Raw genomic sequence first — 23,743 nt, forward strand, 5'->3', positions numbered from 1 at the left:
CCTAGCACTGGAGAAGACTACACTCAATCTTCACATTCGGACTGGATTATCAACCTCCTATTTCAACCACTTCAAATCAACTACCGTGCCATTTGTATATTTCACCTGAATATTTTCATACGGTTGATCACTGTTGACCATACACATTTTAATTGTGAGATGAGTCTTTAAAGAGCCGGCCAGAATACATGCGTAACTGAACAGTACCTGCTTACCCAGGAGAGGTGATTTCCTCCAGTATCCGTCCCTCACTTCAATGTAGTCATACCAGCACAAACTACTCTTGTATAGGTCCATTGTGGTAAAATTTAAGACAATCTGCAACATGATAGACCAACACAGAGAGCAAAAGTAAGCGTTAAAGAATATACAGAGATTGCATTCCTAGAGGTAAGGCCACCTAAATGGAAGTGAAAATGGATGTGCAGCTAATTCTTTTTCTATATTCACACTATGCTTATGTTCTTCTTAAATACCTTGATAACACTTTTTCACATTCTCGTTCAGATTTACTAAGAACAACAGAAACATCATCATGTTAATGGCGGTAATAAATGAAATTGTTTAACCATGAGCCCAGCATTTCTGTGAAGTTAATGTGGACCAATTGTGGAACAGAGACTTTTATTCAAATAGTTTATTTTGAATCATCCTAAGATATACCTAATTTAGATCAGGAAGAAATTCAAGTTTCCCATGAGTGCCTTCTTCGTTAATAATTTATTTCAAAGGCAACTAGTCAGACATCTGTAATTATGTTAAAAATCACCACCATGTGCCATATTCCCAGAACATAATATCATTGTGTGTGTTGAAATGTTTAAATGTAGCCTCAGCAATCGAATTTGTTCTTCTGACTATAATTAAAGTCACATGTTACTATTCTTCTCTAGATCCAAAGATATATATTCAAAGACCTTTCAAGTTAGAAGACCTTGAACACGACCCTTTATTCTTTGTTTTTGGAATGATGGGTCTATTTTGTAAAGATAATTTAAGAGCCATTTTAGGAAAGATAACTTTCTTCTTGCTTTACAAAAGACTTCACTTTTTGACTCATTAACTCTTTAATTACCCTCCCCCCCAAATAAAACAACTGATCATGAGAAATAGCAATTTATGAAGTAAAATTCATTTGGATACCCTAGTGTATATTCTGATTTTAAATCTCATGCTAACTGCTCTGCTTAAAATATCTAAGCTGCTTGAAGATGGAAGTAGCCTGTCCCTATCCCCTAAAATCAAAATAAATTGTGATTATTTATTTATTTATTTTTACTGCCAGGCTTTGGTGGATGACTATAATCCTAACTGTTCAGGAGGTTGAGTCTGAGGATTGTGGTTCAAAGCTAGCCCAGGCAGAAAAGTCTGTGAGACTTTTATCTGCAAGTATCCACCAGAAAACTAGAAGTAGAGCTGTGGTGCAAATTATTAAGAGTGCTAACCTTCAGTGAAAAAAGCTCAGGGACAGTGCTCAGGCCCTGAGTTCAAGTCCCATGAGCAACAAAATAAATAAAATGAAATAAAATATTTTACCATAAAATGATAGCAGTTTAACAATATTTAAAGAATGCAAGAACCAACTTATGATAGAAAAGCTGAATATAAGAACTTTAAAGTAATAACAAACAGGAAGAGAAAAATATAATCAGTAATCCTAAATCCATATTCCAGAAAGTCTTTCCAGTTCTGGGCTGAAAAAGAAAAGTCGTTGTGTTGCCCTTTTCAAGAACTTGCAGTTTGGCTTAGGCAGCTCTTGCTGGTCATTCTAGCTACTCAGAAGGCTGAGATCTGAGGATCAAGATTAAAAACCAAGAAATGCACACAAATCACAAGATTCTTATCTCCAATCAGCCAGCAGAAAGCTGGAAGTGAAGGTGTAGTTCAAATGGGAGACTGCTAGCCTTGAATGAAAAAGTCAAACAAAAGCACAAAGCCCTAAGTTCAAGTCCCAGTAGATGCACACACCCTAAAAAATTTTGATTAAAAAAATAAATTTGCTCAGTCCTTTCCTGTTTGAAGACATAATATCATTATGGAGATTTCTCATGGAGACTTATGGCTAGGTACCACCCTAATAAAGGATAAAATTGCACATGGTGGATTTCAAGTAACCACACAGCTTAATGTATCCTTTTTGATTATTAAGAGATAAAAATTAAGGATGATTTTTAAAATAGGCTATTTAAAATTTATAATCCAGCATGTTATAAAACCCATTTCATCTTCCTCATTTGGACTTGTGTTTTCATTCACTCAATTTTATTATTCCAAATAAGAAAACTATTCAAAAATGTTCCCAAATATCTGAGGGCAAAGTCCTAATCACTCCTGTCTTTCCAATATTTCTCAACACTTATGAAAATATTTTATTTGGTTAATTATTTCTACCAATGATCTAAAACATTTTCTCCTCCAAGACCACATTAGTTATTCTTAAGACTATAGTTTAGAAAGCATTATTTTTTTGTTTTTTAATTTAACTTCAACCCTGGTAGAAAGGGAGAACACTGACAGTAAGTTTCATTCCTCACTTCTATTCTCTCCACAGCAACTGCCCGAGTGTTAGCTCCATAGAATCATATAATAACTTATTTGTTGTAACTGTAAAGGCAAAGCTAGAATATAGAGGCAAAAAAAGACACCAGGTTATGTTTTGTGACTCAAAGGGTTATTTTATAATGATGTGAAAATAGTTTCGATTTCTTTCTGGATGAGAGGGGGAAAATCAACTACATTGGACGCATGTATATCATCAAATGTCACCTAATGTTGAAAACAATGTAGATAGATTGCTAACAAACAGTTAATATCTGAAGTCTTGGAATATGCACATACATACACACACACAATGGGATGGAAGAGGGGGATAATTCTGAGCAGAAAAGTTTCCTATCTTGTTTATAATCTTCCCATTTAAGCACCAAGCACCGTGGAGGAACAAAACCGGCCTGACACTAATATAAAACACAGAGATCCTTAAGTAGAAAATGTAATAAAGATAGGTTTTCTAAAATCAAATCTCAAGGCTCTTACTATAGAAATAAAAGTTCTGGCCTTTGACTAATGTTGCTAGCACAATCCTTACTTGAATTACAAATTAAAAGCACTTGGGAAATACTAGTTTTTTTGTGAAGATGCTATTTTATGGAAATACATTGCATCTTTCAAAGAATGATAATGTGGGCACTACATAATGCAATTATAATAAATGTTCTACTTCTGAAGGTAAATAGGAGTATCAATTTAAAATTAATCATCGCTCCCTCGGAGCACACGATAGGGCAGAGGGCAAGAAGAGGAGTCTTAGCTGAACAAGGCGACACAATTGCAATTGGATTTGCTTATTAAGGGCTTCTTGTTTGACAATGCTGCAGAGTGAAGAATCTTGAAGAAAGGCAGATCACAGTTCAAGGGACTGTATGACCGCAAGTCTCTAGAGAACGATATAATCGATGCTCTTTTGTTGGCACAGTTAAGACATTATTGACTACCTAAACAAATTTCTCGACACCATAAAAAGGTCAATTAGAAGACCATCTATGCCTTAGAGAATTGAGAACCAGGAAGATACAATCCTTACTAATTAGACTGAGATTAACAAATGACTTTAGAGAGAGATGACAATAAAATAAAAATCGGCATGATAAAATTGATTGTTCTAACACGAAGTCTAAATAAATCTAATAAGCTCCCTCTATTGACTAGAATGTTTTTCATAAAGATTCATACAGAATAAATCAGTAAATGAATAATCCCATTAGCAAATTCTACCTGCATCCTAGGTTTTTTTTTGGGGGGGGGCGGTCGTGGACACTGTCCCTCAGCTCTTCAGCTCAAGGCTAGCGGGGCGGTCGTGGGCACTGTCCCTCAGCTCTTCAGCTCAAGGCTAGCGCTCTACCACTTGAGCCATAGCGCCACTTCCGGCTTTTTTCTTTTTGCTTATGTGGTGCTGAGGAATCGAACCCAAGGCCTCAGGCATGCAAGGCAAGTGCTCTACCACTGGGCTATCTTCCCAGTACCATCCTATTTTTTTGTAAATAAAGTTTTATTGTACACGTTCTTTTACCGTATTATCTGTGTTGGCTTCTGGTACTGCACTGTTAGAAACAAGTTTTTGGGGCACAGTCTTATAATACATACAGGGTAAACATTTATCACATACTTTTTCCATTAAAGTTTGCCAAGGCTTGGAGTAATGTATCATTAAGGCTTTATTTAGCTGTGAAATTGTATTACACTGAAAAGAAAAAATATTATATTTTCCCTACAACTAGAAGCTGTTCTTGATCAGGAATCAGAAGACCTGAGTTCTAGCTTAAGTTCTAGCTCCTCAGTTTGTTATTTTACTGAAATGTTATCAAGTTGATAAACTTTCTTCCCGCAAGTTGGCAGCCATTGGATCAGGCTAATCTCACCAGAATTAAATCACAGAGATTTAAGTAGATGATGGGTAGAAAAATATTCATACACACTATAAGAGTCCCAGGCATGAACAGCATACTGGCAATTGTTTTATTCAGGCATCCTTCACAAAGTAAACTTTGAAAACATGTATGTGATTTAAAAAAATATCAATCTAATTTTCTAAAGCCAATTACCCTGAGGAATGTAAAACACTGGTTTAATTTTAGTTCCATAAGAAAATCAACATGTTACAATAAAGGACTTGAAACCCCAAAGAATAGATGGGGAAACAGGACCTAGATTCAAGTTCCTGTCTTATCACTAGCTGGTCGAGTAGCCTCAGATACACTCTGAGGTCCACCAGAGATTAATTATCTGGTATACAGCTCAAATCTACCTATTTTGAAATTTTGCTTTGTCCTTGCCAGCTATAAACCAGAACATTTTCTGGTCCCCACCCCTATCCCATATCTTGTTAATTGCCAATTTCTATAGTGAATTGGAGCCATAACATGTCCTTAAAAACATACCCTTCCTTGAAGATTTTACAAGATCAGTGTTACCCATAATTTTGGATCATGAAATAGCATTGTATGATAGGCCTTGGTTTTAAGTCTTGCATTTCTCCTATATATCCTGAACTCGCTGGCCATTTTAACCTTAGTAAAGCTTGGAGCCTATCAATGTAGAAACATGTAAAACCCACTTTTGCTGTACACGTATGCTACTTGTCCTGAGGGTATGGGTGGGGTTGGAAGAGAAAGAGGAAGAAGATGGAAGAGGTGACATCAATCAAGATGTGTTGTAGTAATAAACTGATATGCTGAATTGAAACTCTCTTGTAGTACTACTTAAAAGGTAATTTTAAAAAGGAAGGAAGAAGGGAAGGAGGGAGGGAAGGAGGAAGCAAGCAAGGAAGGAAGGAAGGAAGGAAGCGAGCGAGCGAGCGAGGGAGGGAGGGAGAGAGGGGAGAGAGGGAGAGAGGGAAGGAAAGAGGAAGGGAGAGAGCAAAGAAAGAAGAGAAAGAAAAAAGAGGGAAAGAGAAAGGAAAGAAGGAAGGAAGGAAGGAAGGAAGGAAGGAAGGAAGGAAGGAAGGAAGGAAGGAAGGAAGGAAGGAAGGAAGATCAATGTATATTTCTCCCTGCCCTTACCTATACCTTGAAACTCTCACCTACTCCCAGGCAATGCAAAACGTTCTCATGCTCAGTCATGCTTGGATGTCTTAACAAGATCTGAAATGTCCTAAATAACCATGACAAGTTGCATCTTGCTTTCTTTTAGTTTTTCCAGAGTTTGGCAATTACACTCTGAGTTGTAAGCATGTGAGATTCTTGATAGCAGTGATTTATTTTCCGGATAAAAGACATATTTATTTCAGTTGACTCAAAACGTGATATAGCAATTGTTAATTTTTAAATAGTGCCTTTGGCAATATAAACACAATATAGTAAACTGGCCCCACCCATGTAAAGCATGGGTGAATGATGAAAAACAAATGTTCGCAAAAATGACATCAGCAATCTGTTCTCATTCAAAGGAAATTATTTCTAAGGAACAGAAAACTCAGTAGTATGTGTTTTTCTATGACCTCAATACAGCTACTTTCCTAGCTGAACATTCTTGACTGCTCCCAGGAAGAACTATGCAATGTGACAAGCAGATTGAACAGGGATCTTTCCTGACTGTCTAATGCTCAGTCCTAGGAAGACATATGTATGAACTGACAATAGTCTATTTAACATGATTTTTCTTTTAAATGGACAAATCTACAGCATTAAGTTCATTCACACTGTTGAAACATTAACTTAATATCTTAAAACGTTTTTCTCCTGCACAAAATAATATATGCTAATACAGAAAACAAAGAAATAAAAAAGAAATAAGCTCATAAGCTTACCAAGAAGAAAAATACATTATTTTGGTAGACATCCTTCCAAGCTTTTAATTAAAAGCCGATGTATTTTATTTAAATATTTGATCATTTTATTCCGATGACTTTTAGCCCGCTTTTAATTTTCATATCAGACTGTAGACATGTTCTCACATCAGGATTTTTCTCTTATTTTTCAAAAAATGTTTCCTTTTTATTGTTATAAAAACCTTTGTTCATACAAGAAATTTCTGGATGAAAATGCCATATTTTGAAAAATATGGCAAAGAATACCAAATACCCTACAGAAAGGCTCTTTGGACTTTAATGTTATAGGTATTGCAACTTTGCCAGTTTGATAATGACATACGTCACATCATTGTTGGTTCAAAGAGCAATTTCTTGTCAAAGAGTGAAAGTAAACGATTCCATTGAAATTATAAAATCAAATGAAAATCTATTTCTATTGACACTTAAGTAAACTCCCACCAAAAAATGAAAAACACACACATACACAGTTTTGGGGGGGAGGGGTCCAGTCATGGGGCCTGAACTCTGGGCCTGGGCGCTGTCCCTCAGCTCTTCAGCTCAAGGCTGGCACTCTACCACTTGAGCCATAGCGCCACTTCCGGCTTTTTTCTTTTTTGCTTATGTGCTGAGGAATCGAACCCATGGCCTCATGCATGCAAGGCAAGCGCTCGACCACTGAACCACCTTCCCAGCCCCAACACATTTATTTATATGTACATATACATATGTATTTCAATATATGAATAAATGCATATGCATGCTTATAAAAGAAGTAAAAGAAGGCTTTGCCTCCTCTTGAGTAATTCTGACCTGTTTCTAGGCTAGTCCATTCTCTTTTGACATTATGGTGATTTTAATCACTAAGGCTTCATCATGTTTTTCTGGTGTCTTACAGTACAACCAGCCTTAATTCTTGAAGGTGTCTTCAAACTTGCTTTAATTATGATAGCATCACTAACTGCAGGCAAGAATTGATTGCCTTGCACATACCACAGCATTGAGAAATATAAGGAAAGGGGTGGGCTGAAAGGGAGGCGAAGATGTTGAACTGGTGACACAGATCAAGACATAACCTAAAACTAAAGTGAGTAAGGGAAGGGTTGGTTGGGTTGGGAGAGATGGGTGAGAATGTTAGGAAGGGTGACACTGATCACGATACCCTGTATTCATAAATCACTTTGGTGGATAGCAACTCTGTAGTATAACTATTTAAGGCAATAAAAAAGACTGCAAAAAAATATATAATGGAGATGCCATTTGACACATGGTGAAGGTCTTCACTCACGAGAGATGAACATGGCACTCCTGCAGACATCACCTACCTTCTCTCCTGGGGTGACGGACACACGCCAGATACAGTGTGTGTAGGAGGGGTAGCCGTTGGGAAAGCCGGGAGAGGATAGGTTTCCACTGGACTCCTGCAGGGTTTCTCCACATGCTGAAGGGAACAAGAAGATGGGAGGCTATGCATTAATTTTCATAAAAGATATAGGTATCATAAAGTGGTTTATATATATATATATATATATATATATATATATCTTTTCATTTATTTTCGTTTTCATTTTGTTATCAATAAAAGGTCTTCCTATGTAAAGAAGTCAGGCTGGTGTCAAACTTCTAAGTGATAGAATTAGAACTGTATGCAACTCTAAGAATAATTTTTGCTTTGCTAAAACTATTTCTTTATATGTTTCTATTACAGAATTTCTGTATATCCTTAATGGCATCATTCGCGTTTGTATACGTAAGAGTAGGAAGGAAATGAATTGCCATCCATAGAGTTCTCTCTAGTGTTGAGCTTTCTCATTCTTTCTCACACAGCAATGAAAAGGATACCCAAGTTCAACCACAGTCAGGGAGAACCTCATTGATACAAGTCCAGGACCACATAAAATATACCATCCAGATACTCAACATGAATTGAATAAATGAATGTTCAATGTGAATTGAATAAATTGAACGGACACTACTATGTCAAGGTTGAAAGATCTGAAATGATAATAGCTATGCGATAAAAGTTATCTTAAAATGTCACGCACAGTATTTTGAAATAATTTATAAAATAATCCAGCAGAAAAAAGCCACCATGGGAAGTTTGTATTTTACAGAAGCTCTAAATATGTACTCTCTCTGTTGATCATAAATAAAAATTGCTTGAAAAGCAATAAGTATGGTTTATTTTTTCTCTTATTAACCTTGTCTTATTCATTGACCGTAGTTACCAGGCATTTTGAAATAATGAGTTATTAGCTGCATGGCACCACAATCTCTGTTTGGGTATTACTGGGGTCAGCATCGTTCTATTGTGGGCTTTCTGGCTGTGTGGGACAGGCATGGCATGAGGTTTCATGAACTTAGGCTGCCTTAAGGAACTCTAATTCAAGACTGATTAGTCCAATGATGCCATTTGTTTTTATAACCGTCACTCAACAATCGGAAAGACCAATCCCTTCACTGAAGGAGACCAGGAGTACAAACTGAGATATCAACATATTACAGAGCAATAGCTACCAGCAGTCAAATTCTTGTCTCATGAAACCCTCAATAAATTATAAATGGTTCTGCATTTCTTGTGTTAAAGAAAGATAATGGCACCGAAAGCATAAAATAGAACTGTAAAAACAGCCTGAGAGGTATAAATATTTATTCCAAAAAATAGATACTATATTTGTACAACAAAATAAATTTAAAGGAGCAATGTTTGTTCTGATGTGACAGCCAGACAGAAGGAGCTTTAGAAGAAAATGAAAATGCTCAAGGTCAAAAATACATAATTTATCCCAGTTGGATGAATCATTTAGATATTCCACTAATGCTTTACAGAAGTAAAAAAAAATGAGTGGAGGTTTTATTAACATAAGCAATGTGCTTCCAAGTTGGAGATCAGTTTAGATGCTAAATCATGATTTGGGGGTTCAGTGTGTTTCAATGAGAAAATTATAATTCACAACTGCTTCAAAATAAATTTTATAAGGATTTGATGTCTCACTAAAGCCACACAGCATGCTTTGAGTAGATTCCCTAAAGTGGAATTAAAACAAGTGAATATATTTAATTCACAAATGTATACAAGCAATATGTTACTTTGATATATGTCAGTGATTCTAAGTACAGAGTAGTTACAGAGTCTACAATATGACCAACTTAGACCACTGGAATATTCGAATTAGGATCTTCACTCCATGATTTTACCCCACTTCTGCCAGTTGTCAAACATCTAGTAACTCACTGGAAATGTAGTTAGAATGTTTTTATTTGTTTGGCAACACACTGATGAATTCCTAGCAGTAAGATTTCCACTTTTATGCTGTTTTCTTAATGTCCTTGCAAAGAAAGAAAGCCCTCACGGAGGAACTGATTCTGGAAGGATACCCTGTTGACACTGACAAGGAAACATTTGAGAATGAAATCCTATTCCTACTTAATGATAATCAACCATCCAATGTTCTTGTTTACTCGTTCCATGTAAAAGAAAGCAATGTGCTGTCTCTGTGCTTTACATTCAGCTTCTGGAACTTTGTTTGTAGGTCTAGGTGCTCCGGGGGTCTTTCTCCCTCATTTTATGATCACTAACTACGAAGTGTTCATGGTTCCCCAGCACAGTTGGTCAAATCATGGCATATGTATCTGGAGGCGCACAGTCAAGTAGAGCCCTGCGTCTGCATTTCTACAGTTGCAATACCTGGACATCTATACAGCTTTCTTGCCTGGGCAATATCTCCTTTGCTTAAACGTGTTCTCTGACCAATGGCTGGACGTATACCATTATCATCACGGGAGGGGAGAATGGTATCCAGAAACATCCCCCTGAACAAAACAAAAACAGACCACACTTAAGTCACCACATTACAATTCACAAATCTAAGGTACATTTTTTTCCAATTCAAGTCAATCAAAGGATTGTTTTGCTGTAACCAAAAGGAGTAGGAGGAGGAGGAACAGGAGGAGGAAGAGGAGAAGAGGAGGAGGAAGAAGAGGAAGAGGAGGAGAAGGAGAAGGAAAAGGAGAAGAAAGAGAAAGAGGAGGAGGAGGAGGAGGAGGAGGAGAAAGAAGGAAGAACAAGAGGAAGAAGAAGAAGAAGAAGAAGAGGAAGAAGAGGAAGAAAGAAGAAGAAGAAGAAGAAGAAGAAGAAGAAGAAGAAGAAGAAGAAGAAGAAGAAGAAGAAGAAGAAGAAGAAGAAGAAGAAGAAGAAGAAAAGAAGAAGAAGGAGGAGGAGGAGGAGGAGGAGGAGGAGGAGGAGGAGGAGGAGGAGGAGGAGGAGGAGGAGGAGGAGGAGGAGGAGGAGGAAGAAGAAGAAGAAGAAGAAGAAGAAGAAGAAGAAGAAGAAGAAGAAGAAGAAGAAGAAGAAGAAGAAGAAGAAGAAGAAGAAGAAGAAGAAGAAGAAGCAGCAGCAGTAGCTCAATACAAAACGTATTTTGCAAGGGATGGGAAGGGGAAACAAAGGAGGAGGCAACAATGCTTGATAAGAAATGTACTCATTACCTTGCCCATGTAATTGTAACCCCTCTGTAAGGAATTTTCACAATAAAAAAAAAAAACATACTTTGCCTGGTGTGACAATGTAGCCAACCACAGGATGCCTATTTTTTAAGCAATGCTTTGCCAACTGACAATGATTAGCTATCTTTTTTGAACTTGATTATGATTAAGGAATACAAAACTGTGTGCTTAAAACATGTGATTCTAACGGTTGCTTTTAATTTATGTATTTAGTAGGAACTGGGAGGGGGAACATGTTTTCACAGTAACTTGTAGGGTGCTTGCACCCTGCACAAGGCTGTGGGTATTTTTATCCACAACACACACACACACACACACACACACACACACACACACACACACACACACACACACACACACACACACACACACACACACACACACACACACACACACACACACACACACACTAGTTCAAAATGTCCTTTAAATAAATGCCTGTGGTGGCTCTTGCTGTTTTTCTACTTTGTTTTTGCCATGACACAGCAATATTTAAAGGTGGTTCTAGTTTTAAAGTCAAGTACAGTTATGTGAGGAGTCACATGGAAGAAAGGAATTAAAAGTCAAAAGGTATAACCTGAAACTCCAACCTTGAGAAGGTGTTCCTGGCGTAGTGCATGATACTGTCAAAGTCATATCTTTCCCCAAGAGAGTTCACCTCTCCAGGCTCCATCTTCAGAAAATTATACTCTTGACCTAAAAATCAGGAATGAACAAATCAAAGCATCCTTTTAACTGGTGGAAAAGGCAAGACTACATTCCTTCCTAGACTTGCATCTGCTTTTTGCAAAATGACTTATCTCGCTAATTGTGTTGACACGCCAGCCCTCAGGTACCCATGCCAGAAAATGAATAAATAGAAAAAAATCTTTAAGATACTTCTGAAAGAGTCATCCTGGAGTTATCCATGCATTAATTTCTGCAAAACAGAATTACCTTTTGGGTTTGACTTCTAAGTATATTCTTTTTTTTTAAGCTCTGAGCGGTTTTTATTTTTTATTTATTTATTTTTAATTTTAATTTTCATTTTTTGTGAACATATTGTACAGAGGGGTTACAATTACATGGGCAATATAATGAGTACATGTCTTATAAAGCATTGCAGCCTCCTCCTTTGTTTACCCTTCACATCCCTTCCCAGCCTCCCCCCACCCCCCCCCTTCCCCCGCACCAAAGTTGTAAAGTTCGTTTTTGACATGACAAGTTGTACTTCTCATAGTTTCATCGGGTCCACCTGTATCCTTAACCGACTTGTTTTTCCCCATCTCCTCCACAAATTATACCGACATCAAATATAGTGAAAACAGGGGTTGTACTATGGGGGAGGGTCTAAGTATATTCTTTTATCACTTCTTAATAATTAAAAGTCAAAAGGTACAATCTGAAAAAAATTATATTAAGTAAAGTAAGCCAGGCCCAAAAAAACATAGGTCCCATGGTTTCCCTTATTTGCAGTAACTAGTATATGCCTAGGACAAGCAGAAAAGATTAAAAGCTATGAACATATGACCATATAAGATGATGCTAAGTGAAATGAACCCCAAGGTTTTATCTTTCTTGCTGTTGTTTTTAATGTACTTATAATGTACCATGTGATTTTTTTGTTTCTTTTGTATGATCTTTCTCCACAGTATAACCCCTGTTTTTACTGTATTTGATTCTGGTGCCCTGCATCTTGTACATACATTTTTCTAATTTGGAGAGGGTAAAGGAAATAATGAAATATTGCAACAAGGATACAGGTTGACCCATTGTAACAGATTGCAAGACACTGTTGAAAACAAACTTTACAACTTTTTTGGGAGTGGGGGCGGGAGGAGGTGGGGAGGTGGGGTGGGAGGGGATGGTAGGGGGAAAAAAAGGAGGGGTAACAATGCTCGATAGGAAATGTACTCATATAACTGTAACCCTCTATATAATATGTTTACAATAAAAAATATTAAAAAATTGTTTCTTTAAAATCGTATTGCTTTTGTGAGTACTGTACAAATGATTATACAAATGTGTTCATCTAATGAGTTGACCATCTTCCTTTTATAATTACATTTGGCAGTGCTTGTAAAATGATCTGCTTTAGAATCTAAGAAACATTATAAAAAGAGCTAAACACAATATTAGTATAAACAGTCTGCTGGCTTTAGCTATGCTATTTGATCTCTAAAGATAAAACAACAGCAGTAAATCTACTTTCATCTAAAACTGAAACAAGGTTCTTCCGGGCTTTGAACACAGGGTGTCATACTTGCTCAGCATGCTTGCTCAAATGGCACTCTATCATTTGAGTCACACCTCCAGCCTTGTTTTTCTCTGGTTACTTTGGAGACCGAGTTTTGTGGAGATGTTTTCAGTGTAAGCTAACTTTGAACCACAATTCTCTAGATCTCAGCCTCCTGAGTAGCTAAGATTATAGGTGTGAGCCACTGGCATACAGCATCAGAGCCTTTTTTTATGAAAAATATGCTTCAAACTTTCAGTTCACATCTGCTACTTTCACTCGTGGACATCTTCATGTTTAGTAGATTATTCAACGGCCTATTTATTCCTTATGGTAACATTATTTCTTGAAAATAGAAAGAAACAAACATTGTAGGTCTACACCCATGGTTCCAGAACCAAAGAATTGCTTTTAATAAACTTTAGGCTTCCATGACTCTATTTTCACAGTGGAAGCAGCGAAATCATATCATGTATGTAACTAAGCTTTGATACATTGCAACATAAGGTGGAATTCCACTTCACATTTGGAGCTCAACAGGCAACTAGTAAACCACTCACATAGCAAAGGTTCTTATTCCCACGGCCATATTTCTATCAAATATAATCATATCACATTAATTTTATGAAAGATAGTCATGGAATTTCCAGTAGCAATGGCTCAAGCCGAGCTAGTTAGGAGGCAGAGATTGTGGATGGCAGTTTGAGGCCAGTCCAGGCCAAAATAAGAATTCATGAGGCAGCATTTGGACCAATGGCTAAGTGCCCGATGTGTGCCTGTTATTCCAGCTGTGGCCCTGGGCACAAAGGAAAGTGTCTCCATCCTAATGACAAGGAGAAATGAAATAGGAGGATCACAGTCCAGCCATGCCTCCGCAAAGCAAAACAAGTGGATGGAGTGGTTTAGGTGGTAAAGCACCTTCCTAGAAAGCATGAGTCCCCAGTAGCCAGTACTACCAGAAAGAGAGAAAAAGAGATTGAGTGAGAACTATAATATCATGCAATGGAACTTAGTAAACACTTCTTTGTACAAAGGCAGAAGGAACCATCTGATGCTAAAGTGTTTTACTCCATCTTTGAATAAAGCCACACAAGAAATACACTTAGAGATGAAACAATTTTTAATTAACTAACCAGCCTGTATAATGAAAAATGTATCCCACACAATTCAGATATGTCCCATTTAAACATTCTTCAAAATTACAACCTGTATTCTCTCTCATAAAAGCAGCTCTTAAAACTCGTGTCAGCCAATCCCATCAAAAGATGAAACCAAAACAACAAAAGAATCCTACGGACCAGATTTTGTAGTTATTATCCCAAAAGACTTCACCTGAGAGCACAATAGGGGAGCAGAGCCTCTTACTAACACAAAATACTACATAAAACTTTCTGAAAGAATTAAGCAACTGCATCCAAAATTAGATGACCATGATAAGTGATTACTTGAATGTATGTGACATAGTTTGTTGTTGTTGTTGTCATCTTAAAAGATTCATTGCTATAACCTGATGAAATTAAAAGAAAATGAGCCTTCTTTATGGAAAAAAGGACAAGTCCCAGTGATGCAAAGGACCAGAGAAAATCACATTTATCAATAAAAAATGGCAATGTCTAGAAGGCATATTCTAACTTTAATCCAAGCCTCAGAAATTTTTTTTTAGCATTTTCTTCTTATCACAGTAACCTAATGTGCATAGAGATTCAAAGCCTAGGTCCATCAGTGTTTCACAAACATTGCTTTGCAGTAACACCTAATATTTTCTGAGTCAGTAAATCATAAATGTATAGACAATTCATCTCCAGTATGAACGTTTTCAGACTGCAATTGTTCTTTTATAATACTTCCCATCACTCACAAAAGCTTAACCAATAATTCTTGCTTCTCCAATTGCCCTAAAAGTTTAGTGAACAGAAAAAAAAAAAGTTAAAAACTGTAATTTGTCTGGCACTGTATTATTTATTTACATTAATTATATATTTCTCCCTCATATTAGATTCATAGTCATGTTGAATAAGAAACTTACTTGAAAGTAAGAAACATGTTTTAAAGTTACAATCTTTGTTAACATTTTCTTATCCATATAGTAAAATGTTTGATAGACAAAGGAAACTAAATAACTGTGGTCAAGAGCAAACCCCTTATTCCTTGTTAGCTAAAACAATTTTCAAAACTATTTCCCTTTTATTGTGCAAATCCTGGGTCTTGAACTCAGGTCCTAGGCACTGTGCCTTAGCTATTTTGCTTACAGACAGCACTCTATCACTTGAGCCATATCTCCGCTTCTGGCTTTTTTGGATAACCGGAGTAAGATGTCCTACAGATTTTTCTACCCACAGGCTTGGACACATGATCCTCAGATCTCACCTTCCTGAGTAGCTAGGATTACAAGCATGAGCACCAGCACCTGGTCAACTTCGCTTTTTAAGCTTGCAAAGTGCAAGATGAACCCTGAGGATAGGAGAGTATAAATGTGCTGTGCTTCTCTTTGCTGTCCAACTCTACAGATGTCTTCTTCAATCTCTTTTCACTTTTTCTCTCTCCTTTCCTCTCTTCCCACCCCCTCAGATAGATATAGATAGATAGATATAGATAGATAGATAGATAGATAGATAGATAGATAGATAGATAGATAGATAGATAGATAGATAGATAGAGATCTATTTAGATAGACAGACAGACAGACAGACAGACAGACAGACAGACAGACAGACAGACAGACAGACAGATAGATAGATAGATAGATAGATAGATAGATAGATAGATAGATAGATAGATAGATAGATCAATTGGCCAGTAAGATTGTTGGTAGATTAGATTTCCTATAATCTAACTTTCCCACATAATTACCAATTGATCTCTCACAATTTATTTGGCAGCCACAGTGGCTAGAAGAAAACAACTTTAACACATCTAATAGCCTAGAACTTTTAGAATTCCCTATCTACCTGGAACAATTCTACTTTACTTCTTTTCTTCAAAGCTTTTCTTAATTTTAATTTATGGCATATCTTTTGATTTGCCAAAGGTATTTGTTATAATTTACTTGGATAATTACTACTTTTTCTCACTCACAGTCATTCATATATCTGCACAAAACCCACAGTAAGTTTAGAAATTATTCTTGACATTATCTCCAATGCAAAACAGTGTCTCAATAAATAATTAAAACCAAATATATAGATCAAATAAAAATCAACACTGTTACAGAAAGTTCTAAGGGATTCAACATTGTAACTTAAATAAATATGAATAAAAAATAATATAGCTTTACTTTGCTTATGTTTAAAGAGCACACTACCTTAGAAGAAAATTTCCATTTCAAAATTAACTTTCAAATTTCTGAATTTTTCTGGTATGTAAATTTACTGACCTTTTTGTATGCTAAAGCTAAACAAAATTTTATGATGTGGTAATTAGCACACATCCAACTACCACAGAAAATTAATTTTTAATAATAAATTACATTTCAGCTGCTGAAAATATTCTTAAGGATAGGCCTTTAGTGTAGGCAAGTTTAAGAGGAAATATCTCAAGAAAATACTGAAACTGTCCTGGAAATGCTTCATTTGGCTAAACTTTTTTCCAGAAATTATACTTGATATAACATGAATTTCTGTGGTTGCAGTTCATGTCAGGGTAAACCCTGAACTCTTTGTAGATTCATTTAACATAAATTATAATGCTAAGTAAAATGCTTAAAGAAAAAAATCATTTAGTAACATTAATTTAGGTTCTTTCAATAGAGTTTATAAATAACTAGATGTTAAGAGAGAAAGCGAGCCTTAAAAATGCATGAGATCATTCAATCTCTAAGAAAAATAATACAAATACATGATGGGTAGTTTTTAATAAATCAAAGTTTTTACTGTATCAAAAATGATGACACTCTTTACAAGATAATTAAGTGCACATGTCCTGAAAGTTCTCACCTGGCTGGATATTCTCTCTAATGATGGTCACATGGTTGTCTCGATCTGGCCGTGTGTGCTCATGCCAAAAACCTATCACATGACCTAGTTCATGAACAACAATTCCAAATTTATCACAGTTCTTTCCAATGGAGATGGCCTGAGGACCATTTCCCCGCCGACCTACATAGGAACAGCATCTGGAACAAAATAGATGTGGATGGGGAATTGGAAAAAACTCTTTTAAAAATTTACAAAATTAAGAGAACAGTGTCAAAATGAATTGATCAAGTGATTAAACAGACTTTCACTATTTTATCTTCCAATATAAATGCATTTGACACACCAACCATGTCCTCCCATCTTATTTTTATCAATCGTTTCCTAAGGCTTTAAATTCCTACGAATTTTAACCCATCTCATCCCAATAGATAAAACAAGATACACTCATCTGTAAATCTATTACAGCACTTGAAGGCTTAATAATTCAATAATAGAAAGAAGAGAGAGGTAACTAGTAGGAAACGGTGAAAATCAATATATACTTTCCCCAAATCTCAGAATAATTTTTAAAATAATATGGTTAATTGTACACAGTACTAATCCCATACTCAAAAGGTTATTCATCATTTATCTAATATAAGTTAGACACAGGAAAACAAGACACCCTGCAAATTTTGGAGATTTAAACTAAAATTCCTGCTGCTTTAATGTAATAATGATAAAACTGAATAACCTGATGATAGCATAGCAAGACCCAAACTGAGTCATGCGTGGTTATATTATGAGAATATAGTAGTTTGCAAAAGAAATTCTGAATGTGAGCACTGTTAGGGAAAAAGAGGTATATGAACTGCCCTAATCATTGACCCAGCAAGATACAGATACACAGCTGTTCATAGAGCAAAACTTCACTGAGGGAAGCTCAGTCATCAGTGAAAATGGAGAGATTTCCACTGAGAAGAGTAAGGGGAAAACGTTCTAAACAGCTAAACTTTCCTGAGCAAAACACAAAGGTATGATAGTAAATGAGAAAGAGTAATCTGTAAAGATAAAACAGAGTGAGAAATCCTAAAAAATGCATTTACTGAGACCAAAACTTGAGTGATTAAGTAGTATGTGCTAAGTACATGTTTGTTTTTCTAAATGTAAAGGTGGGAAGGAAGATGCATTGATCTAAAAATACTATGTATTTAGAAATAAGTAAGCTGATCTATGGCTTGAATCAGATATTCAGAAGGAAGGGAAGGAAGGAAGGAAGGCAGTTAAGATGTGAACTTTTAAAATATTAAATAGATGTATACAAGTAGGAGGCTTTTCAAGTGTAACCAAAATCCATCCAGCCAAAATTAGAGTAATTTGGACAGAAACATCACTTAATTATTAAACATTGCTTAATAATAATTTATAGCATTATCCAAAAGTATCTAGAAAGGTAATGATGTCTAAATTACTGTCACTCATAGCCAAAATTGAAATACATCACGTGTTTTAAATTAAACTGCGTTCTAGGAATGTATGGTAAAATAAAGATGGAATACATGGCAAAATAATTCAAACCCCCGCCCTCTCCAAAATTACTACATTTCATTAGGTCAAGAACTAAAAGAATTCTTTATTTTTACTTCTGTTTGTCAATGTCACCACAGAGTGTTCAAACAGCTCTAGAAGATTAACAAAAATTTTCTTTTTTTAGAAGAAATTTTAGCTAAGAAATGTAAAAATAGAACTATAAGAACAGTTGGAAACTACCAGGAGGCAGAAACAAAAAGATCCTGGTTCCAGGTGGACCCAGACAAACATGAACAAGATCCTCTGTCAAAACTGAGCCAGGAGTCATCCTAGCTACTCAGGAAATGGAGGTAATAGTATCACCACTGCAGGCCAACACGGGCAAAGCAGTGGGAGATCCTGTTTTCAAGACAAACTGAAGCTAGGTGTAAACAGTTTACAATTGTAGTCCCAGCTTCTTAGGAGTGATAAATCTGAAAGATTTATAGTTCAGAACCAGCTCAGGCAGAAATTTCCACATCACTCCATCTCTAATACAACCTGTTAAAAGTTGTGCAGGAAGCATGCTCAAATAGAGAACCAGCCAAAATAGCCAGATGGACAAGTGTGAGGCCCTAAATTCAAGCCCCAATACTGGCAAAAAAAAAAAAAAAAAAAGGTCAGGAACTCTAAAAGCAAACAATGACTGGGGGTATGACTCAATTATAGCAAGCTCAAGGTACTGAGATTTTAAAAATTCGATTAGAAAAATCACTATTTTGCAATGGTCCATCACAAAAGTGGTCATAAACTGCAAGTCCAGATACTTACATAGCAAGACATAAACAGATCATATAGTCTATCAAATCTTAGGAAAAGAAAAGGCTGAGTTTAATCATAAATTTGATTCATTTAAATATGAATTCAAATGCACTAAAAAACAGGAGAGAGAAGTTTGAAAACTTCTATAACCAAAGACATTTTAAAGCACACAGCACAGCTTGGAAAACTGCTATGATTGCGTCTTGGCTGGACGATGGGATTTATGGGGAGATGTGGTGGCGGAAGCAGCTGGAAGTCGATGTTGTGGTTAGTTTATGACATTCTTTAAATGTCATATCAAGGAATCTGGATTCATTCTCAAGCTAGTATTTCCCAAAATGTTCAGGGATATTATTGATGTACATGCCTTGTTCTCCAAGGAGCTGGAATGAGTGCTCTCTTTTAAAATAAAATGTAAAATGTCAGTAAGGCTGTGGAAATGCATATTCAGATGTAACACAGCATTATCCCAGTTCATGGAATTTAAGTTTGAAAAGTAGGAGTTTATCCTGTAGGAATCAAATCTGAAAGACACCACCTATCACAGGATGTAGAAAGCAACAATTCATTGCAGAATAACTACCATCTTGCTCTAACCATCAGGTTTATAAGGTAGCAGCAATAACAGCAAATGGGTGAAGACAGACAGAGGAGCAGGAGCACATTTCGCCCATGTGTGAAATGCTGGGATGTAGATGAACTGATTCCCGGCATAGAATAGGGAGAAAAACCAGCATACAAGGTACATCGCAGCACTGTGGAGTTAACTGCATAGATTTCTACAAGGACCCCAATAGAAACACTGGACAGAGTCACTCAAAGTTCTAATGAGGTGAGTAGGAATGCCTTTGTTACAAGAGAAATTGGCTGTGGTCATAGAGACACCAACTTCTGTGATCATCACAGTAAATGTGTCTAGTAGGACCATGTCCACATTAAGGAATGAATGGTTTTAATTTCCTCTCCTTGTCCTGGCAACTTCCTGCTATCCTTCCATTTCTACTTACCCACAAGGCCTATAGGTGAACACAATGTAGCTCTCTTCATCACTCCTTTCAATGAAAGTCACACACGTATGCTTTTCCCAGTGCCTCATGGCCTGCTTGAACATGGCACGCTGGCTGCCTGGGGGGAAAAAAATCACATGACTTTAAGAAAACAGTGTCTGTGCCAGGAAGGAGTGCTCTGTGGTAGCTTCCTCCAGTCTGAGCCTGGCTGGGTGGCTAAGAATGCCCTAGCTATCATCAACCACAGAAACCTAGCTTGGAGCACCAGGAATGAGTCACTGCTGAGAATCCACACTCACTTTGTTAAAGTTTACTACTTCTACAAATATGTTGGTGCAAGGCTCCATAAATGGTGTATCTATTGTTCCTGTCCATGAAAGAGAGATTAGACCCCAGAGCTAACAGATACACTTGAACCTCAGTTTCAGAACAGTACTGTACACTCTTACAACACAAGACTCCAGGGAGTTGTCTTCAAGCTCAAATCTTTTCAGTTAGTAACCTATGTGAATTACCGTATTTCTCCGAGTTTAAACTAGATGCTATGTTTTATGTAGTACTATTGTAAATTAAAAAAAAAAAAAACACTCAGTCTACATGGTAGTTTTTCTTTCTTCACCACAACAGACATGCTGACAGTATCTTACCAGTAAAGTTGCCTCCAATGACATAAGGAATCACACCTCCAGGCCATACTCTTTCAGTCCGAGATGTAGCAGCTCTGGGAACTCGATTTTTCTCATATTGCCCTGAGAATTTTAGAGGTATTTTTGCCTTCACTGTGTTGTTTTGCTCCAAGCCTGCAGTGACATTTAAGACATTCTGTGAAACACAAGTCATGGGTCAAGAAATCACTTACCTCTTAAAGGACAAAACTTTGAAATGTCTTATTTGGAGATTTGCTTAAATGTGCCTGGAGTCAAAAAAATTTAAAAAATGCGTACTTACAAAAAACATTAAAAATAGTTAAGTATTTCACATCCAAGAACTATTTCTATTTACAGATTTGATGCATTTTTATACAACAGCAGATATGAATCAGGTAAGCTTGGAAGGCCAGAGAAAAATGATGAATCTCTGTGGTAGTCAAAAAGCTCCTATTTTGCCTAATATCAACTTATCTGACCATTTTTGCTTGTCTCAGACATATACTAGTTATTGCAAAGAAGGGAAACCATGGGACCTATGTTTCTTTGGGCTTGGCTTACTTCACTTAATATAATTTTTTCCAAGTCTTTCCATTTCCTAACAAATGGGGCAATGTCATTCTTTCTGATAGAGGCATAGAATTCCATTGTGTATATATACCACATTTTTTGATCCATTCATCTACTGAGGGGCATCTGCATTGGTTCCATATCTTAGCTATGGTAAATAATGCTGCAATAAACATAGTTGTTCTGGTAGCTTTAGTGTGGTCTTGTTTGTGATCATTTGGGTAAATGCCCAAAAGTGGGATTGCTGGGTCATAGGGAAGCTCTATGTGGAGTCTTTTGTGGAACCTCCATACTGCTTTCCAAAGTGGTTGAATAAGTTTACACTCCCACCAACAATGCAGTAAGGTTCTCTTCTGTCCACATCCTTTCCAACAGGTGGATCCATTGCAACAATGAGATGTATAAGACATTATGCCGAAAAACAAGCTTTACAACTTTGAGGGGGGGAGAGGGGTGGGCAGATGGGGACAAAGAGGAAGCAACAATGCTTGATAAGAAATGTACTCATTACCTTGCCCATGTAATTGTAACCCCTCTGTACAGTATTTACACAATTAAATAAATAAATAAATAATTTAAAAAACCTATGCAAAGTTAAAAAAAGATCCTATTTTAACTAAATCTTTTAGCTTTTATTCAAGATTTGTATTCGGTAATGGAGTCTAAAATTATGAATATTACAGAATATAGTTATAGTAGACATGCTCTTAGCCAGCTTAATTAATAGGGTCTCTCTCTTCCAGTCCTCTCAGATTCATCCTCACTATCTGCAAAATTCCAAGGTATGTAATGCACAAAACTAGCCCTCATAAAATTCTGTCTATGCTAGAGCAGCTGCATGTATATAGTCATTTATTTCCTTGCTAGGATTTCATGTTTTGTTAGTGTTTCTGCTTTTCACAGACTAGCACAATTCTTATAACTTTTCCATCACAGTTGAGACAAATGCCCTTCCACTAGTATATATACTGACACAACAAATAGCTTCCCCGATATCTATATCCTGAGCATGTCTAAGCTTTTGATGCTCTGGAGCAAAGATTTTTGTTTAGGAAAATTAGTCTTCAAAAGCATATACTCTGAATATTTAAAATTTTGTTTTATGTGTATTGTATTCTGGGGCTTCACCTCTGTGCCTGGGCACTGTACCTGAGCTTGTTTTGCTCAAGGCCAGCACTCTACCATTTGAACCACAGCTTTACTTTGTGATGGGTAATTGGAGATTAGAGTCTTGCAGACCCCACAGGGGCTGACTTCTAGCCTCAATTCTCAGATGTCAGCCTCCTGAGTAGCTAGGATTATTGGTGTAAGCCACTGGTGCCCAGCTCTAATGCATTTCCAAGTAAAGGGAAGCTTAAAATAAATGATAAGAATTGTCACAAATATAGAACTTAAATCAAAAGCCAGTTGTGGTGACGCCCACCTATAATCCCAGCTACTGAGAAAGTGAAGACTGTGAGGAGCACAGTTTTAAGCCAGCACAAGCACAAAGTTAGCAAAGTTATCATCTCAACAAACACCTGGGTAAAATGACACACATCTGTAATCCCTGCTACATGGGAAACATAAGCTGGAGGATTATGGTCTACTCTGGCCTGGACATATAACCTTATCCCAAAAATAATAAAGCAAGGAGAACTGAGTGTTGCTAGAGATAAAATGCTTGCCTAGTAAGTGAGAGGCCCAGAGTTCAACTCCTAGTACCATGATAGATAGACAGACAGACAGACAGATTATATGGCAAGACAATGGAGAAGCCACATTTTGAGAGGTCGAATCTTGAAGTTTTTATTAAAAGTCAGTGACTGCATGGTGTCTCAGAGACCAGCAGCCAGCAAATACACTTAAACTGTGAGGAAATTGAGCCATTAAGACCAGAAAAGCAAAAACACAAACAATACCAACAGACCAATTCAGCTCCGGTGGAGGGTTGAAGTGGGATGTCTTGGTGACCGGAGACAAAAGACAAGACTCAAACTTGGAGACACATGGCAGGGTTTAATGGTGCCTGAGGTGGTCCAGGCCTAAAAAGGGTCAGGTCAGGATGCAGGGTTACAGGACACTCCCAGTCCCAGGCACTGGACAGGTTTAGTAAGCTATCATCCAACTCCCTACCCTGCCTTCAGGAATTCAGGCACACCCATCACCTGGAAGGCAGGGGCTTCAGATTCCTCCACCATGAAGACAACATGCCAGACCCTACCAGCCATCATGTGGCCAAGATGGTGCTGGACAGACCCAATCTCCCTACTTCAAATAGATAGATAGGT

At 36.9% G+C, this 23,743-nt stretch overlaps 1 protein-coding gene across 2 annotated transcripts in view; it reads right to left on the minus strand.

Moving 5' to 3' along the window:
- Positions 1 to 23,743, minus strand: part of Tll1 (tolloid like 1) — a 147,455-nt gene that overhangs the window by 41,406 nt on the left and 82,306 nt on the right. For both annotated transcript variants that reach the window (XM_070016520.1, XM_070016521.1), the window contains exons 4-10: positions 20,904 to 21,056; positions 20,257 to 20,374; positions 16,958 to 17,136; positions 11,401 to 11,506; positions 9,993 to 10,117; positions 7,630 to 7,745; positions 216 to 318 (exon numbers count right to left, since the gene is read on the minus strand). In XM_070016520.1, the coding sequence (XP_069872621.1) occupies positions 216 to 318; positions 7,630 to 7,745; positions 9,993 to 10,117; positions 11,401 to 11,506; positions 16,958 to 17,136; positions 20,257 to 20,374; positions 20,904 to 21,056 (900 nt within the window). The remainder of the gene's footprint in view (positions 1 to 215; positions 319 to 7,629; positions 7,746 to 9,992; positions 10,118 to 11,400; positions 11,507 to 16,957; positions 17,137 to 20,256; positions 20,375 to 20,903; positions 21,057 to 23,743) is intronic.

The sequence above is a fragment of the Dipodomys merriami genome, unplaced genomic scaffold, assembly GCF_024711535.1.
Source record: "Dipodomys merriami isolate MVZ:Mamm:240054 unplaced genomic scaffold, mDipMer1.0.p SCAF_12, whole genome shotgun sequence".
NCBI lineage: Eukaryota > Metazoa > Chordata > Mammalia > Rodentia > Heteromyidae > Dipodomys > Dipodomys merriami.